This window comes from Acomys russatus, chromosome 15, assembly GCF_903995435.1.
Source record: "Acomys russatus chromosome 15, mAcoRus1.1, whole genome shotgun sequence".
NCBI classification, from domain to species: domain Eukaryota; kingdom Metazoa; phylum Chordata; class Mammalia; order Rodentia; family Muridae; genus Acomys; species Acomys russatus.
This window is the reverse complement of record NC_067151.1, coordinates 32,759,730-32,782,241: the sequence shown is the minus strand read 5'-3', so window position 1 is coordinate 32,782,241 and position 22,512 is coordinate 32,759,730. Positions and strand designations below refer to the sequence as shown.

Below are 22,512 nucleotides of genomic sequence, written 5' to 3'. Positions count from 1 at the left end.
TTACAAGATTTTCAAAAGCATATTAACGATCTGAAGTCAGAGAGCAGAGTTAGGTTTGGAGTTCACAATTAAACCACCGGGATCACCAAGGAAATTGATAATATAGAAAACAGAGAGCCTCAGACCAGCTGCAGAGCTCCAAGAAACAGCAGGCTTCCGGCCAGTGAAGGGAGCTGTCAGCAATACTGCCGAGGCCAGGCCAGAAGACAGCAGGACAGTCGTGTGCCATGGCATCAATGTACTGCTTCAGCAATTTCAACTGATGTTCCTTGGAACACAGGTATTTTTAAAGCCACAAGCACAAACAATCTTCTAGGAAAGTGTGTCTGAAACATTCTGGTAAAATCAAAAGGAAACACAGTTTTGTTCCGTAACTCTGAGAATTTGCTCTTATTAATTATAGTACATTTCCCAAACCCTCTGGCATTAGGCCAGGTGGGAGTGTAGCCAAAGAAATGAACAGGAGAGAAAAACTGACGTTTAACCTTGGCGAGCCTGGAGAGGGCACAGATAAGGCAGAAGCTGAGGTGGCGGCACAGGAAAGTGACACCAAGCACACAAGCAGAGAGAGCAGCTGGCCTGCACAAGAAGGAAGAAATCAGTTCCAGAAAATGGACAAAAGGAGATAGAAACAAGTGGGGTACAGGAAGCCTTCAGATAGAGAAAGACATCGAGACAAGTGCAAAGTTTAAGTTTTCTTCACAATATGAACACGATAGCCCAGGATGGATGCCTGTAGCGCAGCAGTTCTCAACCTGGGGTCACAGCCCAGATGTTTACGTTGTGATTCATTACAGTCACAAAACCACAGTATGCAGTAGTAACAAAGTAACTTTATGTCTGGGAGTCACCGCATCATGAAGAACTGGGTTTTGTTTTTTGGGTTGTTGTTGGTTTTTTTGTTTGTTTGTTTGTTTTGGGTTTTTGTGGGGGTTTTTTTGTGGTTTTTTTGTTTGTTTGTTTGGTTGGTTGGTTGGTTGGTTGGTTGGTTGGTTGGTTGGTTTTTCGAGACAAGGTTTTTCCTGTGTAGCCTTTGCTGTTCTAGATTCACTCTGTAGACCAGGTTGGCCTTGAACTCACAGCTATCCTCCTGCCCCTGCCTCCCAATTATTGGCATTGAAGGTGTGCATTACCTCACCTGGCCTGAAGAACTGTGTTAAAAGGTTGGAGCATTACAAAGGTTGAGAACCACCTTTCCTAAGAAGAGTCAAAGGGTGTGTGCACTGTTCCCGCAAAAACAACCCACACCACTGCTGTACACTCTACTACCATCTTGTAAACAGATCGGATACCCAAAGCAATGTCTACTTTCCCAGTGTCATCTCGCATTTCTCCCTTTTCCTTCTCCTGCTCTCCAGCCAAGCATATTTCAGGCTCGTGTCACCTGCAGCTGTGTGGCCATCCCTACCATTCTCCTTCACACGGTCTGCTCATCGTGCCCGTGCCTCCCAGCTCATGGAGCTGCTCTTCTGCAGCGCCATGCCAGCCACCTGCACCCTAAGAGAAGACTGTTACACAGCAAGCAATGTCTGTAGCGTTCTTCTCTACCTCTTCCTTGATAGGAAGCAGTACACATAAATGTCCATAACTTTAGCATCATGTATGAATCCTGCCTTTGCTATGGACTAGTTGAAGGGCCTTTCTAAACTGTCCTCTTTCTCATTTTCTCATCTGTAGAAAGGGGACATCAGTAGCTAACAGATAGGGTTGTTAGAAGGAATAAACTATTAATTCATGTGCTGTGTTTTATGATGAGCTCTTCTCTCTGTGGCATGATTATTCACACACATTCTTTTTTTTTGACTCCATACTTGTAAGGTCCTTTTTATGAAATTCATGCCTTATACATAACTGTATTCCCTCTAGTGCCCAAAAGAATTCAACGCACAGTCATTAATTTTTGTTGATTGCGTGAATGAAAGGATGCTAGTTAAATGCCTCTGCATCTAATTTTCAAAGAAAGAACAAATTGCCTGCTAAGAAAAATGTGGCAGTTACAAAATTATACCATTTTGATGAGTAATACATATGGGGTATAAATAGAATAATCAAGTATAATTCCCATTGGATTTTAGTATAGGTATTTTTTCTTCAGGATTCAGTATCTCTTATGCTTTAAAAGGACTAATTGAAATAAAACATAAAAAATATTATCTGATGTCTTAAGTAACTTTTACCGTGACATACAAATGAGACAATGAGAAGTACCATTTTCTGTGCTCTATTCAACAAGTATACAGTGCATTCTATGAGAGAGTTCTGTGGTCAGTGAAGAAAATATGCCCATCTTTATGTTGCTTATGTGAGCAGGAGGAATAGATCGACAATATGTTACGTATCTTACAAGAGCTGCAATGGCAATGTGCCAGGAGCCCTGGAAATAGGAAGGCTAGCATGAGCCCAGACTCGAGTTCAGAGACCTAAGCCTCCTGCTCCCACAGATCTAAATCACATCCTTTGGTTTATTCACACATCTAGTCTAGTAGGAATTTACTCTTCCCAGATACAAAATGACATCCTGGTACCATAAAAGAGTCCTAATTCCAGAAGATGAAAGATGTCTCCCATATGTCGAACTTAATGTAATATAACTAGAAACACAAATCTCATCCAGATCACCTGGGAGAGCAAGTTGTCACATGAGCTCCACAACAATCACTGCTTTTCAGTAAAGTTTGTGTTCGGGACATCTCAGTGCTGTGTTATCTAGACTATGCTTTTTAAAGCTTTTCTTCTGTAAAATCTATGGTAGTTGTTACAGGAAAAAAACCACTTTTTTCAGCACAAAATATTTACCTGTTCTATAAATGCATTGGAGATATAAGTGGACAGATAAGGTTATAGTCTACCAGATTTTCTCTTGGTTCCTAAGATTTTCATAGCAAGCACACTATGTAAGATGGATATTAGATAACGTTAATATGAAGTAGGTTCTCTGACATGTTAAACAAACATTATGCTAAAGTGCAGTCTGGAGTTGCTTGTTGTAGAAGAGGTCTTGCATTTTTTCCACATCTGCTTCAGTTGACTCTTTCAAGAGAGAGATTTACTCAGGACTCCAGAAATGAAAACGTCCTCTTATGCATCAAATAGTCATTTTAGGAAACTAGGGAGATGAAGGGATGATCTGTTGTTGTTAATCTCAATCTTTAAGACAGATGGAACTCAAGAAGTCACTAAGGAGCATTGGAGGCCACTTTCTAGGAACAAGCTGGTGTGCCTGTGGTGGGACAGTTTAGGTAGTGAGGGTGCTGCAGGAAAATATTGCTAAAGTTGAAGTGAACAGCCTTTGAGGGATAGTCTGTGGATTGTCGAAGTCATCATTTTCTAAGTAAAGCAGAAATGCCCAGTGAAGTGTTGAAAATGTTGAAAATTTCCATTTATTTTGCACAGCTGTCAATATTCTTTATAAAACATTCAGTGTGTCCCCTTGAGACATTGAAAATATCTGAAGCACAAGGAACCGTCCTGGATGATAAGAATCTGAGACCTCTTCCTTCTCCCACTCCCATATGCAAATGCAATCACTTCTACTTTCTCTTGTTTTTCATTTTTTTAAATGTTTTAAATTATGTGTGTCTGTGTGTAGGCATGTGCTCCTGAATCCCAGGGCTCTTGGAAGCCAGAAGATAATATTGGCTCTCCCGAAGCTGGAGCTACAGGTGATTGTGAGTCACCTGCTGGAAGTGCTAGGAAACTCTGAGCCCTCTCTCCAGCCCACCTCTAGGTTTTTTTGTTGGTGGCAATGTTTGATACATGGTTTCTCTGTGTAGCCCTGGCTGTACTGGAACTTGCTCTTTAGAGCAGGATGATTGTAAACTCAGACATTCAGCTGCCTCTGCCTCCCAAGTGCTGGTGTTCACCTCTGCTTGTTAATGCTTAAAGCTCTTAGGATTTCAAAACAAAGGTCCAACTTCCCCCATACGCTTCTGAAATTTAATTTGTTTTTAAATTAAAGCCCTTTAATCTTTTCTCTTAGATGTTCCCTGTAGTTTTCCTAGCAACATACTTAAAAATAAAGGTTCCATAAAGTAGTGATTGTGGTCAGCGTTTTGGCCACAGTCTGTTACCCACACTTTCATTTCCTCAGAAATTTTGTCACATTACAAAATTACAGAATAAAGACTTATTCCATGTTCATATTGTAGTCTTAATTTTTCGAATCATCCTAAATACAAAGACTTTTTAGGTTAGTAAGTATAAGAAATATTTGCCTGAAAAGAAAAGACATATTTGCCAGGTGATGGTGGCATATGCTTTTAATCCCAGCACTTGGCAGTCAGCTCAAGGCTGATCTTTGAGGCCAGCCTGGTCTACAAGAACAAGTTCCAGGCTAGAGAGAAGGCTCAGAGGTTAAGGGCACTGACTCCTCCTCCAGAGATCCTGAGTTCAATTTCCAACAACCATTTGGTGGTTCACAGCCATCTATAATGTGATACGATGCCCTCTTCTGGCTTGCAGGTGTACATGCCGTCAGAGCACTGTATATATAATAATAAATCTTTAAAAAAAAAAAAAAAAAAAAAGGAAATTCCAGGACATCCAGGGCTATGCTACATAGAGGAGAAACCCTGTCTCAAAAAAGGAGGAGGAGGAGGAAGAGGAGAAGGAGAAGGAGAAGAAGAAGGAGAAGGAGAAGAAAGAGAAGAAAGAGGAAGAAATATCAGTTGATTCCAAAATACATTGCAACTGTGCATACCATAAATAAGATATTTGCTAGCCATATGCCTTAACAAATAATTCTAACAATGCCAATTTTAATTGAACTCCAGCTGATTTGACTCTATATTCTTTGAGCTATGAGAACTTGTAAATGAAGTTTAGTACTGTCTGCAAATGTAGTTCCCACAATTGCCTTTTGATAGCCAGAATTCTGTTTACCCTCATAAAACACAATTAAATCCTGCATTGGACAGAGCAAAGAAGCAGCATTTCTGACCTGTGGTAACTGGCCTTGGTGTTTCTGGGAGCTGGTGTAGAGGTCACGGGTAAGCTGGTGTGCTCTTCCTGAACATAAACATCACAGAACACCATCACCCATGATGCCACAGTAGACAACTTAATAATTTGATCTAAGCTCAGACAAAAGCAAGGTCATGAAGCACTAAACACCCCCTCTCCTGGCTGAAGTAGGTAGATGCTGCTTTCCAATTACATCCTTAGCTTGCTTCTAAAACCGTTGTGAAAATAGCCAGTCTCCAAATAGTCCCTGTTTCCAAGACATTCCACCGCACAGCAGCCTGCCTTCTTGAGTCATGAAAGCCTGCAAACCCGTTTATCAAGGTCCTGATCCTACAATCTGTCCTTTGCCACCCAGGCCCCCAGAGCTACTCTTTTTCCCCTTACAGTGGAGCAGTCGGCCAGTGGTGCTATTGCAGGTGCATACCACTGTGAGACCTAGAACCCAGTTTCTCTGAATAGTGACCTGTAGCTAAGTGGAGGTGGAAAGGACCTTTGTAAACTGTAGGGTTGTATTAAGATGCTAATGTGTTTTATTAAGATTTCTAGGCTAGGAGTTTTGATTTTTCAGTAACACAATCCAAACCCATGAGTATTTAGCATTCTTTTAAAATATATTCCAGGGCTGGGCATGGTGGTACAAGCCTTTCGTCCCAGCACTAGGGAGGCAGAAGCAGGCAACCAGGACAGCCAGTGCTGTTACACAGAGAAGCACTGTCTCAAAATAAGTCTCAAAATAAAATATATTCTGTGGGAATGAGTATACGTCAAACGCATCAGTACACAGTGAGGTTTACCATCTCCTTGGAAGAACTCTGGTCCCAAAGACAAGCCCCTTCTTCTTGGATTTTCCCTGATGCCTGCTTGGTGCTAGAATAATGGGAAGTAACACCCCTAACTTTCTTTAAAAGCAGTCATGGGCCCATAGCCAATGTAAGAAGTAAATAACACTTGCTGTTTCCCCTTTTAATTATCACTATTTATGATAGAGTTTTAAATTCTTGTATGTGTCGATACAATAGGAATAGGCCTTTTACATCCTGTAATATTACTGCTCTGTATGTGCTGAGGACATTATTGTAATTTATTCTTTCATTATTAGAATAGCTATTGGAAGGGATATATTTACAGTCACTTCCCAACTGACTGTACCAAGCAAGGTTCAGAAGGAAGGTTGAACCCATAGTGCTGAGGTGGAGGCGGGGGAGGGGGAGAGTAGGGGTTAGAAATAAACCCACTGGATGAGCATCTCCTGACACCCGGGACGCTGCTCTTCAAAACACTCTGTTTGGAAAAAGATTCCAGGTTCCTACCTCACCCTGTGCCATATGGAAAACATGCTGGCTTGTGACTGTGCTTTATGTAAACATTTAAATATAGGATCCCTAAAATCCAGAGGTTCCCCAAGAGGATTAAAGCTAATCCTCTTTCTCTGTTGCTGCAGTGGATTAACTGTTTGCTCTCTGTGGCAGCTCTGGTCCCTGGAGGCTACAACAACAAAACAACAACGAAACCCTGGGCTTCTCCAACAATCTACTGAATTGGGAGTTGTAATTGGAGATTTGGGGGGTGGAGAGCGGGGAGGGCGGACATACTTCTAAAGTTGAATATTTTCTGATGTGTCTTTCTTAAAGAATTTTTTATAAGCTCCTAGAAAAATCTCAATTCAATAGGGGTGGAAACTGAGTAGAATCAAAAGAAGTGTTGTCCCCTTTTAGAAATGTGCACCTGGCTAAAACCTGGGCTCTCTGTATACAAAATTTGTGCTGTATTTCAGTTAATCAGAGTATAGTTTGGATAACTCATCTCATAATCTTTTTTTTTTTTTTAACTTTCTCAATGTATTGTTTGGATATGTTAGATTACGTTTTAGGAGGAAAAACCGGCTTGCTGTTTTAATCTTTTTGACCATTGTTCTCCAAATGTCAGTCTAAAAACCTAAAGCGTGGTGGATCGTGCTTAGAGTGAACTTTGCTAGGGCTTTTCCCCAAGCCCAAATTGTTTGAAGACATTTTGTTTCAGACGTGAATAGAAGGAACGTTTCCGAAAGGGAACCAGGAAACCTGAGCCTCACAAAGCGCCTTGGCGGTGCAAGGGTTAAGGGAGCGGTTCGAACCCCGCGGGCTGGAGCGGGAGATCCGAGGAGGGCCCTAGAGGCTGGAGGCGCCGGCTAGCGCGGACCCTCCAATAAACACAAAGGAGGGCCTGGGGAATAGAAACCCAAATCCACTTGTAATCTTACAAGAGATTCGGGCATAATTACTTGAGCAACCTAGATTAAGATTGATGAGCCTTTAAAGTGGCGCTCCAGACCCGACCGCCTCACCCCTTGGGGAAAAAAAATCCCGTAAACTGTAGAGGACCCAACTCGGCCCCAGCCCTGGGCCCCTGTAGCTCTTCTGCAAGGAGGTCGGACCCCTGAAGGCGACCCCCACATAGTGTGCTGTGGGCCAGGCTGCCAGACTCTAAAAAGCCCTACCGACTGGCCTAGGCTTCCAGGTCTCCCCTTAAAATGGTTGGGTTCTGCAGGACCGCTGGCTCCGCGGGCTTTCCCGGCTCAGGCCGGAGCCTGCGCAGGGAAGACTCCCCTGTTCGTCAGTCCCCCGCTGTGTGCTGCAGAGGGTGTATTTAATGTTGGTATAATATAGATATCAACAAAGCCACATTATTTCTGAATTCCTTTCTGTGTGCTTAGACCAATATCGCGAAGAGGGATTTCAAGTAATTCCCTCTGGAATCAGTATTCTAATTGAGGAAATTCGAAGTGCGCATACTTTATAAAAATCTATTGAAAGCTAATTTCTCTAGGTCCAAAAGCTGTGAAATTGCACTTTCCACATCCTTTTCCAAGAATGGTTTTCTTTCAGCGTTGTTCTAACATTTTTATCTTTGGTGTGCTCTAATGAGAAAACGACGCACAAGATTTTCGTTATTTTCTTCACAAGAACCACAGTGGCTAAGTACTCCCGCCAGTGACGGTATCCCACCTTAGAACGCCAAAATTAAAACAATTCTTGTGTAAAATGCCAGCCTGTGAGATGGAGATACACACACACACACACACACACACACACACACACACACACACACACACACATATATATATATATATATATATATATATATATATATATATATATATATATATATACATACACACACACACACACACACACACACCCTTTTCACCTCTTTCACCTGTCCTTGGGGTAGAAAAGCTGCCAGAAGGAGTGACTTAGGAGATGATTGGCCTTTGGGCATTACACACTGCCTAGGATCTCCTGGAGAGCAGGAGTACTGGAGCACCAAAGCATCCATTCTGCTCTGCATTTGTAAGTCGAATTAATAGCAGTGCCTCACCGACCATGTAGATTTCCAGACAGAAGATGTAAGCTTGCATGTTATGTATGAGTCTCTTACTCAACACCCTGACCTCTTAAGTTTTTATAGAATTACTCGTCTCTTTTTAAGGTGCCGTATAAACGCTAAACAGACTTTACCTAATATGAAAAGACTCGCATTAACATAGGCACCATTTTTCCTAGTGCATTTTTTCAAAATAAAACTATGCCATACCCTCTTGGGAGGGAGTTTGGAAGCACCAGAAAGGCCCAGTCTGACCCATTGCCCTGTCTTGCAGGCCCTGTGGTTCTCAGCACCCCTGCCCAGCTCATTGCTCCTGTGGTGGTGGCCAAGGGCACCCTCTCCATCACCACAACAGAAATCTACTTCGAGGTAGATGAGGATGATGCTGCCTTCAAGAAGATCGACACAAAAGTGAGTGAGAGTGACTGCACAGCATTGGTGGCCTTGATGGCAGAATGTGGTTTTCAGTTTTGCTTGGTTTTAAATGACTGGAGAGGTACACACAGTCTCATCTTTCATACAGAAAAGAAAATGAATGAAAACACACGATTTCTTTCACAGTTGAAGACTATATTAATGAGCTTAAATCCCGTATTAACAGAGCATGCGCATCTGAGTAGTCTTCTTATGTGCCTTTGTGTACACTGGGCCAGATTTGGTGGTTAAGCCAGTTGCTCCAGGATCCCTGGGGCACAATGTCTCCGTTCCTGGGAAGACTAAGACAAGTCTTGTGAGATTTTGTGTTAACATCACTTAATGTCCAAAAGTATATAGTGCAATATGAATTATTATTTATTGAAAGGTTATAAGGAAACTGGGGTGGGAACCGTTTTCATATAATTTCATTTCCATTACTATACCCATTTTTCATCTCCTGAATTAAAAGGATTTTACATCTGGGTTTAAAAGGAAGAGGAGCAGATTCTTTATAAGCTTTGATTTAAATGTACATACACAGAGCGTACACTAGCACTTACATGGCATTCCAAAAGGTATATATTTGGAACATTGGAATGGCATACATGTTGACTAAATCTTATCTTGTGGATTTTAACCGCTGACTATCAGGGAAACCCTACAGCCCAGAGCCCTTTTGAGATGCACTCCATTGTTTTATTATTTATGTAACTGTAAGTTGGTAAATTCTCCTGAGGTCCTGGTTGAGATCATGAGCTGTAACCCTGGATATTCTATATCACTTTTCAGAGATCTTCCTTTAAATCATTTCTAAGGCAGTTCTAAAATAAGTAGCTGGACTTGAACTTTATTATTTATATTTTAGCTACACACAGAAATGACACATTATTGAAAAGTATTTGTAAATGGGCAAATGAAATTCTAAAGTCCACTGCAACCTGAATTAACTAATATGAAGCCTTCATTTTGGCCTCTCTGCACTTGTTGATCAGTGAGACACGACCAACGCTGTGCAGTGAGTGACTGTACTGTTTAAACACGAGCTTGTCTTGATGTTTTGCCATTAGCTTTCCCTGTATAGTAAGGATGAATTGTGATTTTCTGGATAATTTATTCTAATATCCCTTATTGTGTTAAAATATGTTTGATAAAGTATATTAGTTAGAAGATATCTTCATTTAATTGCTTTAATTTCATATACATATATATGATTTAACTTAATTTTCTCAGAATTTGCTGCTTTTAAACTCAGTAATTTCAATTGACACAATAGGCTTTTCCTCCGTTCTATTGTCAAAAGGCTACAGAAATACTAACCAGAAGCAAGGTCTCAAAATAGGCTATAAATATGTCAGTTGTAGAAAAGAACCATAGAGTAAGTTAGAAACTGAGGAAATGGATATTTTTCTATAGCTGTTTAAAAAACGAGCCCTTTTAGTATCTTAGTCATTTTATTGGCCTGTTTGTCAAAATGTTTAAAATTCTCATGTTATTTTTGGCAGAAAAACAATTTAAAGTGAGACACAGAAATTTGGTATTTGACTTCATTTATTATCTTCTAATTAAATAAAAATCAGCAACAAAAATTAAAATCTAAATCACAAAAGTAATTATCCAGTGTATTTCAAGTGCATTTTCAAATATATATAATTCAGATATTCAAGCGTTATTATATAAGCTGAATTCAAATTTTTTGAATATATTTAAATAACATTTCAAGTATACTTACGGAATGTTTGAACAAGCAATATATTTGAAACAAAATGTAAACGTGTATTTTTTTTTTTTTTTAAGTTCAGACACTTCACAGACAGGTAAAGTACCAGAAGTAAATCTACCTTTAAATGCATTTCTGTTTGTGGAAAATGTCTGCAAGTTTCCAGAATGGCAATTTCAGTTTTGTTCACCAAATCACAAAACACCGACATCCACACTTTCAAAGACAACGAGATCACAACTTTTGTTACAAATCAAAATATACATTACACTTTCCTTCAGGTGGCACATCCAGGTCCTGTTTGCTGGAAGGCGGATAGATGCACCTAAGTCTCAGGATTACTATAATCCTTTGCCGAAGTTGGCCATGGTCTTGCATTGCAGCTCTGCTGTTTTTGGGTGTTGTGCACTTTTCAGGGGAAGTGGGTGATGCCTGCATAAAGATGCTTTGGGGTGTAGGTTTTCCCCTGTATTTCCCTACTTATTTTCCTCCTATTTCAGGGGCGTGTGAGATGATGGTTGAATGTAGTTACTCCTTTTATAAAGGAAGAGATTGTTTGCACTGTCACGGAGAATAGTACTAAGGAATCAACCAGAAAGTTTTCATTTTGTCGGGACTTTGAGAAAAGTGATCTTGTTGGCACTGCGTTAGATCATCCTCTAAAGTTTTTCCAAACTTTTCGGGTTGGTCAGGATTTCTCTTGCCAGTCGCCACGTTTGTTTAGCAGCGTTTTCCAAGGCGGAGTGGGGTTTGCCTTGAAACAGATCTAAGTTCGGTAAGAAGTAGTGGGGACACCGCCGGCATTGCAGGCAGGAGATGAGCTGCAGCAGGATTCCATTCAGCCGGTCGCCCAGGCAAGATTCGTCCCAGTCCGACTCCCGGGGATGCTTCTCGCACTCATAGGACACCAGAGTCTTCATGTGGTAGTTGTTGAGGGGCTGGCCTGGCAACTCCAGGTGGCGGTCACGCAGGGTTTTCAGGATAGAGAGGCATTTCTTCCTGCAGCCCCCCATTTGTAGTCTGTTCTCGGCCTCTGCAAATTGCAGCACCCAGGCGTCGCTCTCGGCTGAGCTCTGCTTGCCGGCCAGGGAGTGGCACTCCTTGGACAACAAATTGAACCCTTCGGCCTTGACCTCTGCCACCCGATTGGGTCCTGGCCAAGGGATGTGGGGAAGCGGCCAGTGGGCAGCACTCCGAGGCCAGATCCCGGTGCATTTAAAGGCCGGGGTGATCTGCACTACATACCTATCACGGATTCTCAGTTTCACTTCGCTCGTGTCAGCCACCATCTTTACTACATCCCTGTAGCTACACTTGTCCACCGCCTGAGCCACCAGCGTCTGAAACCTGGAACGGATTTTGCGTGCTGAGAGGTAGCCAGAGGCTGTGATGAATTCCACCCAGAGGGACATGCTCCTCTTGCGCCCATCGCTCAGCTTCAGCACCGCGCAGCCAGGCAGGGAGCCGTCATCCACGAAGTTAAACACCCCCATCTGGTTCAGATAGAGTACCACTTCGAACTCGGTGGGAGAGATGACCTCCAGGCCTTCGTAGCGGTTGTCCATCTCGTTGAGAGAGCTGATGAAGCGCGGTTCCTGCACCTCCACCTCTTTCAGAACATCGGAGACCACTTTGCAGACTTCCCGGATGGTTTTGGCGATGGCAGCTTTCCTGGCCTGGCATTTCTCGTTGTAGTACTTATTCAGGTGGTAGACCAGCTTGGCCTGGGCCGCGATCATGTTGGGGCAGAGATCCGGATTGTACACCGGAGTCTCGCAATAAGCTGTGGGATCCAATGCGGCTGCTAGCGCTGGAGCCAACTTCGGTGGAGAAAGGGGGCCACACGGAAAAGGCACCGAGCCTCTCTCGTACTAGCTGCAGCAGGGGCCGCCCTGCCCTGCCGGCCTTTTCTCCGCTGGAGCCTAGCCGATCTTAAAGTGAAAGGCTGAGCTCTCCCCCCCTCTCTTCCTCAGCTAAAGAATCCGTATCTGAGAGAGACGCGTGGAAAGAGCACCTTCTCGGTAATAAAAACAAAAGTTGTGCTGAGACCTAGCAAAGCTCTTCCAGTAGTCAAAATAATCACCCCTTTCCGGATTTATTTACGTTTTCCTGTAATCATGGTGTGTGCAAGACTGTTAATTAGACGCAGAAAAAGTGTGCCGAGTGTGCGTCGGGGTGAGTGTGTGTCTGTCAGAAGAAGCTGCTGTTGGTTTGTGTAAGAGCCCAGATGCACTCGTGTGGAAATTATAAAGGCAGGGCCAGGCAGGCGGGCGGCCAATCGCCACTGGGCTCGTCACGACAGCCTCCTCCAGCTTCAGCCAGGCTAATTAATCCCCCCTCGTGGATAGAAGCACAGAAACCAAAGGTAGGGAGCTGCTGCCGGCAGAAACCCACCCAGGCCACCTAGACAGGTTGGAAAGAAAGAGGAAATCTCCCAGCTTTGGTATAACTTGAAGCATATTGACATTTGGGAAAGACTTGGCGAAGAGAAGCGGCTCTCTGTGCTGAAAAGGCTCTTGTCTCTTCACCTCTGATGAGCTGTCCGGTTGTACTAATGGTCATCTACCAATTAGTGAAGTCAAAGGGGCTTTCTAGAACAGAGTCACAAACTTGCACTTAGAGTAAGGTAATTAATGCCGTTAATCCTCGGGGTCTTTTTAATGCAAGTTAGAAGTTTGCTAAGCTGATGGTTTCAGATGGAGGAGTCCGCCATTCTTTCTTAGAGTTGGGTGCTCCCAGTCAGAACACTTTTCTAAACCTTAGGCAGAACCTATTGGTTTTTTTTTTTTAACGTAGGTTTTCTTCATTTGCATTTGCTGAGAGAACACTGAAAATTATTGCTCAGTGGAGTAGATATTTACCCAGTTAAAACAAGTCCACCTGTTCCTTTATCTGTAACTAGATTGGCCAGTGCTAAAATAACAAAAAGCAGGCAGGGCTATATGCTCTTGTTGGAAAGTGGACCACTTTCCAAACGTGTTCTCTGGGATTTAGAGAAATTGTCAGTGCCATCTCATAGTGAGCTGTGCTGTAGAGAAAGAGCTAGAAGGCTCACAGAGGTGGGCTTACACTGAGCACTAGAAGGTGTGGCCATTCCGCCTGGTTTGCTCACGCAGGCTTCAAGACAGATCTCCCATCTCAGGTATCCTCAGGGGTGACCAACAAGAGGTTCCTAATCTTACGGGATTTCGTAATTTAATTATGAGAAGATGGCCATCGGCTTCAAAAATAAATTTGTAACCATTCGTGTTTGTGTTTTAAAATTATTTATTAAAGTTTCATCTTAGAAATTTTCAAAGAAATGAACCGTTAGATTTTGGAACCTTAAGGAAGTTGTATAGGGAGCTTCTCCTTCCAATAGCTCACCAGTTGAGTCCTTAGTGCACACGAACTAAAGAAAGGGCACTTAAGGCTTTTCGTAGTAGTTTTCGGTTGCCTGCCTTTAGTACAAAGGTCTGTTCGTTTCAGATTAAGAGAATTTCCAGTGCAGGCCTATGGGAGCACTTGTGTACGCACTTTTAATGGGCTCCCGTTGAGGACTCTCACCTTTTAAGCATCACAGGGCCACCCTTAATTTAGTTTTTTGTTACCGAAGAATGATAGATTCTGAATTAGATTAAAACAGTACATCATATTTGGGGATTACAATGGCCATCTTTTCCATTTTCCAAGACCTTTTCCCTTGGGAGAGGGAACTGGGGGACCCTCAAAGCCCCTCCCCAGTTTGCAGGAGTCGTGGGTGAACGAGCTGCTACCTTTTGGCAGCTGAAGAGGCGCTGGAGGAGACAACCCCGAGCGCCAGACCAACAAGAAAGAGCTGTGCGGCAGGGAGCGGCTGCTGGGGACACGCGGGTTGCCTGGGTAGGGTGCGGCAGGCGACCTCTCTCCCGGACCCTTGCGCCTACTCCACCCAGCTCTCTTCTTTGGCCCATCTGCTCCCGGGCTAATTGTGAAGCTTTCTGGGCGTCTGAGTGTCCCCACTCTCATGCACTGCTGGAAAGCACGCCCGGTGCCCTTGTACCGCTCTGCTGTCGCCGCCTCTCGCCCTCGAGTGGCCCCAGCCGAGCGTGCGCTGTACTCTGGCCTCAGTGCAACCCAGGAATACTTGGTCCTGACCTTCCTCGGACAGAGCGCAGTAGGCACCCAGGACTATGGGACTCTAGGTAGCTCCAACGCCGAGGTCCTGGTAGTTCCCTGCGTCCGACAGAAGGACTTGGGATCCCTTGGCCGCCGACTGCAGCCAGGCGCAGGTGGCGCATCTTTCTGGGCTCGCTGTGCGGCTTAATTGGGTTAAGGCGAAGCTAAACACCGAAGCACTTTGTGCAAGCTAATTGATGCAACCGAGGCATTTCCCGAACGACTTTCACTTGAGCAAGACGACGACAAAACTAGACTGTTGGCGGGCTAGTGAGGCCCTGGGTTTTGGGAGGCCAGGCCCGCAGGCGTCCTGAAGCACCCGCCACGCCCGGTCCTGCCAGTGATTTACATAAAGCCGGCTCCCGGCGGTTGTTGTCCCTGTATATTGACCCTGTGGTTTAGAATAGCCCTAGATTGCCTTTTTAGCTGCTGCTACCCAGTTCGTCCGCTACCCTGAGCCCGGGAAATGTACTGCGCCTGTAGCTGAATCCTTTCCGTAATCTCACCGCCCTTGGTTGTTGAAGGAAGCCCAAACCGCATTCATAACTGCTTTCTTCCTTCGTGCTTTCTTTAATTGAATTGCCCATGGAGAGGAATTAAAATTAACGATGTATTTTCGTGTAATTCACCTGATTTAAATCGAGGTTTGGGCGTTAGATATGTTTTTATACCGGTAAATTATTTAACTATTCGATAGTAATTTTTATTTAAAAATTCATTTGACCTATGGGATGTTTGGACTGATGGTGTGACACACAAGTGATATAAAGTCTGTTTTATTATATGAAAAGTCTGTATAAGAGCTGGACTGATGCCAGTAGGTTTTTTAAATAGAGGCTTGCGGAGTACCAGAAGAAAAGCTTGTGTGTGCTGCCTGTTTTAAGACATAAATGGTTAATTGTTTTCAGTGGTATGCATGTAGGCATCCCTGACATAAGCTAATAATAGTATGATAATTGAAGAAAAGTGACCTAATTGGAAGGAAAAGAAGTACCCAAGAATCTCATGACGTAACCACTGAGATGCTTGCACTAGATGGCACTTAGGGTTTTTGACTAAGGCAGCCTGGATTTAAAGTATCCCAGTTAGGGAAAACAAACCCAGATCAGACGCAGGCCAGTTACCATAACATCTAGCCCTGTTTGTGAACATAACACAAATGTGGCGAATTCTAACACTTGGAACATCCCAAATGTCAGTGACGAGACAATCATTTCTGAAGTGCAGCTTCCTGAGTAACGTCCCAGTGGGGGTCCACTTCCATGGCCTATGCAAAACCATGCAAGCAGTCTCCTACAAGGATAAAGAAAAGCTGCATTATGTTCATAAGCGTAGGAGCTAAGGTTTCTGTATTGTTGTTAGCTATTTTTTTAAATGACTATTTAAACTTGAATTGCAAGTTTACTGAATTCAGCAGTGGCAACCTTCTGGAAGGTCATAAGGGATCTGAGCCCTAACAGTACTCACAATACACACTATTCCCCGTGTTTTCATTATCTGCCAGGAGCTAGTTTATTCACAACTGTTCATGAATTTAAAGTTTTTTTTAATATGTGTTTATTACTCTAGAGACTAAAAGAATATGAAGTTGATTTTATTAAATTATTTATCTCCACTGCTGGAGTGGCTTTGAAGGCTCATTGTGTGCATCTGATTTCTTCCCTTCCCTCTTTTCTAAAAATGTACCCAAGGCTACTTTAACTGTTTCTACCAGACACAGTATATTCTCTTTTTACACTAGAGAAATTAAAGACATATTCATGCAGGGTTTTCTTTTTGTGTCTTATTAAATAAAGTAAATTAGAGGGAGTTTTCCCGGTAATTTGATAGCATCTATTTATACCTTTCTGTTGTAACTTAGGGTATAAAAACACTTAAACAAAATAGCTCGAAAGTTTCAGGGATTTCTTAAAGTCATTATTCTATGTTTGAATGTCAGGTTCATTACAAAGTCAGGCAGAGGATTAGGATCAGTGTTTACATGGCATAGACCTGTCCTGTTCCTTCAACCACAGCACCCTGAGAGTGGAAGCTAATTTTCTAATTGCATTTTCTTATCTTGAATGATGGAATCCATTCCTCAGTATTCTTTGTCATCCTAGTGCACAGTCACATGGTCATATTTGTAGTGGCAAATACTTTTTTCTTCAATATTGCTTAGTTGTACCATTAATAAGTGTTAAAAAGAAAAGTAACTTAGAGATTAAAGATGGCCGTTCGAAGTAGAGCTTCTAAGAATCACCAACCCCTGCTTGACTGGTAGCCAGCCTTTGCTTTTTATAAATAAGGGAGTTAAAAACCCAGCTTGTACATGCAATTGTCTCAGTTTTCTCCCTTCATTTGAATGTACACATAGAAGTGCAGGGTAATACGGAGTTGCTTTTGTAAATTGGAGAAGAAAGAAATAAGAGGAGGAAGAGGAAGAAGAAGGAAGAGGAGAAGGAGGAGGAAGGAAGGGTCAGGGAAACATCGTCAATAAAATGAACCCTTGGAATATCCTCATCCTCAGTATCTTTCTGAAAAAGTAAAATTGTTTTTGTTAAATGTCAGCCTGTATTCTTCATTCAGTTATTACAGAAATAAGCAGACAGGATAAATGAGCTCATCACTTCATCTTTTTCTGTATGAATAAATGAAAACAAGGACCCCCCCTCCAACTAATAAACATGAATGTAGAGGCTTTTGTGTCTGTGACTGCAGCCTTGGTGCTCCAAGTAGGCTGCATTTTTATTGTTGTTAAAAAAAAAAAAAACAAAAAAAACAGTGGACTGAGGTGTGATTCGCTTGTTAATCTAGGACTGCACTGCTGTTATTATCACTCCATACTGTGCATGATTAAGCCACTGAAAACATTCAGCATGACCTTGAGACTAGAATACAGTCTCTAACTAATCAACTTCCAGTGAGTGCTTATTTAAAATAATCTCTCCCTTTTCTTATTTAGTATGTGGAGCTCAGTTTTTTAATAAACAAATCATTCCTATATATTGGACTTTATGGTAAATTTCAGTGGTTATTAACTAAAGTGCTAATTTAAAATAACTATTTCACATAAACTGATAACATCTTACCACATTTATGCAGTGACAAATATTTTATAGAAAAAGATGTTAGTATAAAAATAGGAATTGTCTTTTATGTATAGGTATGGATTGTAAATATTTGCTAACAGGCCCCTATATAATATTTTGCTTTCCTTTCCAGCTACACTTGATATACTAGGTATTTTGGTTTACCAGTATGCACTATTTCCTGAAAGCAAATTTTTCATAGAGTGGTATGTTAAAAATATCAAGTAGAAAGTAGAATTGATAAATAGTACTTTTAAATCTGCATAACCTTTTAAAAATATGAATAAAAATTAAAATTAAGGGCATAATTTAAAAGTGTTTTTCAAATAAAAATTGAGAACTCTGTGAAATAAAACCACTAGCTTTACTTTTATGTGAAATCTGCTTCATAAAGTTGGGTGTAGGTCTGGAAAGGTGACTCTGCTCTTCTGCAGGACCTGGGTTCAGTTCCTAGCATCCACATGGTGACTCAAAACCATCTGTATGTAACTCCAGCTCCAGAGCATGGCCCTCTCAAGTACCAAGCATGCACTTGATGCACATATATACATGCAGGCAAACCACCTACAAATAAAATAAAATAAAAACAATTTTGAAATGCACTTGAATGTATTGATCTATAACTTGTAAACAGTACTATTCCAGCCTGCGAAGTTTGCATATGAAAATACTATTCTGTGAACTCTCAGATGAATAACTGTATTTGAGGCATATTTCTTATTTAATATCTTTATGGCAAGAAAAAGAAATCTCATGAACTGTCAGTATTTGTTTTTTACTTTGAAGTTGCTCTAATCCTTCTTTTACAGGATATAAGATGAGCCTGTGGAATAATTATAGCTAATACTAAATAATGCGTACACATTCTTGGAACATATGCTTCTAATCCAAGTTTCATATAAATGCACATTGTCGTTTAAGTTTAGATAATCGAGGATATAAAGTATCTGACTAGGGACATTTTCCTTGCTGCTGCTGCTCTCCCAGGTAGCTCAGATGCCACTTGGAAGGGCACACCTAGTCTTTATTCTCCTAAAATACACAAATTATTTAAATGCTTTCTGTTTTGTATTTTTATTTGCAATTAAACTAGAAAGTTTAATGTTATTAAAATTTATAGGCCTATTAAGAAAGAAGTTATTGCTTTCTTAATAAACCATTTTTAGGAAGCATTCTTTTTAATGTTTATAGAATAGCCTGCACATGCACAAGTGTGTGTGTGCCCATATGCATACACACACACGCTCACGCACACACACAATTTCAGATAGTAAAAGATCAATTGGTTTTTACATTAACCTGTCCAAAGGAAACATTCTGTAATGATCCAGTTATGTGGTTTTTTTTTAAGTTTTATTTTTATTTATGTGACTGTGTGTGTGTGTGCGTGCGCGTGCGCACGTGTGCGTGAATGTATGCCACATGTGTGTGGGTGCCTGTGGAGTTTAGAAGAAGATACTGGGTGCCTGGAGCTTGATTTCAGGCAATTGTGAGGTGCCTGGTGTGGGTGCTAGGAACAGAACTCAGGGTTTCTACAGGAACAGCAAGCCCTCATCCATAGAGCATTCTCTGCAGCTCCCACAGCCAGCCCAGTTCTTGCCAGTTTTCAGAGACTGCTGGCAAATGGATTTCAAAACTGCTAACTAGAAATTGAACAATTTCTATCTAGTCACACAAATATCAATGTTACACACTTTTGTTGTAAGATCAAGAAGTTTAAAAGTCACTAGCTATTCTGTTCATAGAAATATGCATGTATTTCTCAGACATCCACCTACATTGATAACTACCCATGCACATAAAAATGTCTTTAATAATTTAAAAGCATTTTATACTTTTTGCAACAGACCAAGGTTAATTTTTTGTAACCTTCACCTGTATTTGATAAGCAAAATGCATAATTCATTGGGGAAGGGTGGGTGTGGGTTTGTTTCTGGGTTGGGGTTTCTGAGTAGGCAGCGCAGTTCTTCATTTGTTTTCCTCTCCACGCTGCATTAGCACGTTTTCCCTTGTGTGCATCTGCCAGCACACAATTTAGCCACGGGCATCTGTAGACCTTGTGGTGATCAGTATTGCAGGCAAAAGCCATATGTGTTTAAATAAAAAAATAATCTCTTTATTTCATTTGCTGTTTTAACTGGATGGATAACTTTTGTGCCTCAAGACAGAAGAAGAAAAAATACAGAAATAATTAATTGCCTCTATTCTTGAGGCAGTTTCATTTCCTCCTCCAATATGGAATGCTTGTCAGCTCTCCTGATAAATGACTGCATGTATTTGCATAGATTTTACATTAACACAAAAATTAGTTTTATTTGTGAAAAACTAGTTTACATAATAATATAAAGCCAGTGTTATTGATTACATTTTTAAGTACTGATGACTATAGAGAGACTATATGCAATATTTTAAGTTTTCAAAGGTTTGGTCAACTTGTTCTCTAATTTAAACTTCCTGTTTAATTATTTATATTGTTTTGAATTAATTAGATATAAAAATTTAGTTATAAAATTTTCAGTTTTCACAACTACCTTTAAAACATATTAAACACAGCTATTTCAGATACATAGTAGCACTCATTTGGAGAAAAGATTATTACTTTAAATTTTGCCAAGGAGTGTTTTGAAAATATTCATTATGAACTACATATACTTCAGACAGTTGGAGGACCATGCCGTGGAAATAGTCTAATTTCAATATTCATGTTATCCCAAGAGCACTTGCCGTATTGGATGTATGTAGTTGAACTCTTCTCTGAGAAGTTATTTCTAATGTGTCTGAGAACCACCGTTGCCACCTTTGTTCTGTTTCCTCAAATGAATTGAATTGATTACCCTAACCCAGTCTTAACATAGAATTAAAGACAACAACAACCACCACAATAAAAAAAAATTTAAAAACACTGTTCTGGAGCTGTCTGGGTTCTGAAGAGGCAGGCAGGAAGCAAATGATATGGCATCCTGTTGTCTAGAGGCGGCTGCTAATTACGTGCCGTCGTTGTATTATCCATGTTGTGGAACATTCACGTATGTTCGGTGTTGTTAGTTACATCACAAAGCTTTTCATATAGTACACTTGACTATACTGAGTGGCAACCAGAACCCAGAGTATCTCTGGCACTTCTTGATTCCAGGCCACCCTGGGTGCCAGCTGTCACAGCTCAGCTAATGATGACAAATGCCCCTCTCTATGCAGATTGCCGAGCTTGCAGGCTGCTTTGAAAGGCAACCAGATTACCTTTCTTCAGATAGTAACTTAACCTTTTAAGCTCATGTCAAAAATCACATGATTGGCTGTGATAGTTTCAATATCTGTATCTTTAAAGCACCAAAATCAAAATAACATTTTATGATGCCATGAAATTTGTCTTAGTGCACGATTGGCAGCTTTCACTCCGGATGCTGTGATGTCCTTAATGAGACCTATGTGGGGATATATGGCATGAGAGGTGAGGTGAACTAGAGTGGAGGTCAATACTTAATGAGTGTGTGATCTCATTTAGTCTACAAAAGAAATGGTAGGCCTTAAAAATGAAGAGACCAAGATTCAGAAGGCAAAGTCTCTTACTCAGGGTCACACAGATAGTTTCAGAGCCAAGTTGGTCTGACAGTGGCTGGTTTTAATTCTACAGTATGTGGACTACATTACAAAGACAAGTCTGTGTGGGCTCATGCGTTAACTGTATTCTTTGTAGCAGCAGCTGATGTGGTAAGTATTCAGAAGAGAAATGTAGAGGCTTGCTTTAAGGATACATTACATTAAGGATAATGATCACTGACTTTAAAACTTCTTATTTTAGAGATCTTAATATTATGTTGTAAATTTTAATTTTGTAATCTGTTGATCTATCACATGGGTAAATATTTATGAAGGATACATGTACATATATACACCAAAAGAGCTATTTCCTTCTATGGCTAGTTGATATTCCTAGGTAGGGCTAGTGAGATGGCTCCACAGCTTAAGGTATTTGCTGCCAGGCCTGATGACAAGAGTGTTATCCCCAAAGAGTAGAAGAAAACTTAACTCTTTTAAGTTGCACTTTGTATTCCACATGTGCACTGTAAACAGAAATCCTGCCCCATACACAGAGAAGAAAGAAACAGAGGGGCATGGGGAGAGGGAGGGAGGGAAAGAGGGAGAGAGAGAGGGAGGGAAGGAGAGAGAGAGAGAGAGAGGGAGGGAGAGAGAGCAACAGACACAGAGACACAGAGACACACAGAGAGACAGAGAAGGGGGAACATAAAAATAAAAACAAGTATGGTGGGCTGTATCTTGATAAAATGAAAAGTTTAGACATAAACAATTATTTTGATAAATATCTGTATACCTCTGTAAGGTTATTTGGTACATATTGTGTCACTCTGTGATAGCAATAGTCTATATAAGCCAAAATAGTATATGGCTTTTTAAGACTCATCATTAAGATGATGAACACGATATGTCCAGCTGTAATGGGCAGGGCTGCCTATCATCCTGTCGCCTAGGAGACTGAAGCAGGAAGAATTAAGTTTGAATTCAGCCTGGCCTACATGGCAAATCCCAGGTCAGCCTGGCCTACATGGCAAATCCCAGGCCAGCCTGGCCTACATGGCAAATCCCAAGCCAGCCTGGCTGTATCATCAGGCCTTGTTCAAAACTAAAATCAAATCAGAACAAAGAAGGCTTTGAGAGCTCTGGGTGCTTTTTTTCCCCTATCAAATGTGAGGATTTTTTCAATGATAGACATCTTTCTGTTGTAAATTTTTCACATTTTAATTATGATACAATTTTGAGTAATACTAATGTTTAATATATGTAACTGTTATAATTTTATTATACCATGCCATGCAATTAGTATGAGGA

General features: G+C 41.3%; 2 protein-coding genes across 8 annotated transcripts in view; one reads left to right on the top strand and one right to left on the bottom strand.

The window, feature by feature from the left end:
• The window catches only part of Nbea (neurobeachin), a 657,568-nt gene that overhangs the window by 490,902 nt on the left and 144,154 nt on the right, over positions 1–22,512 (top strand). For all 7 annotated transcript variants that reach the window (XM_051157177.1, XM_051157179.1, XM_051157174.1 and 4 more), the window contains one exon: positions 8,600–8,736. In XM_051157177.1, coding sequence (XP_051013134.1) covers positions 8,600–8,736 — 137 coding nt within the window. The remainder of the gene's footprint in view (positions 1–8,599; positions 8,737–22,512) is intronic.
• On the bottom strand, positions 9,747–13,029 carry Mab21l1 (mab-21 like 1). Its single transcript, XM_051157180.1, has one exon. It carries the CDS (start codon positions 12,196–12,198, stop codon positions 11,119–11,121), a length of 1,080 nt encoding a protein of 359 aa, XP_051013137.1. The 5' UTR covers positions 12,199–13,029; the 3' UTR covers positions 9,747–11,118.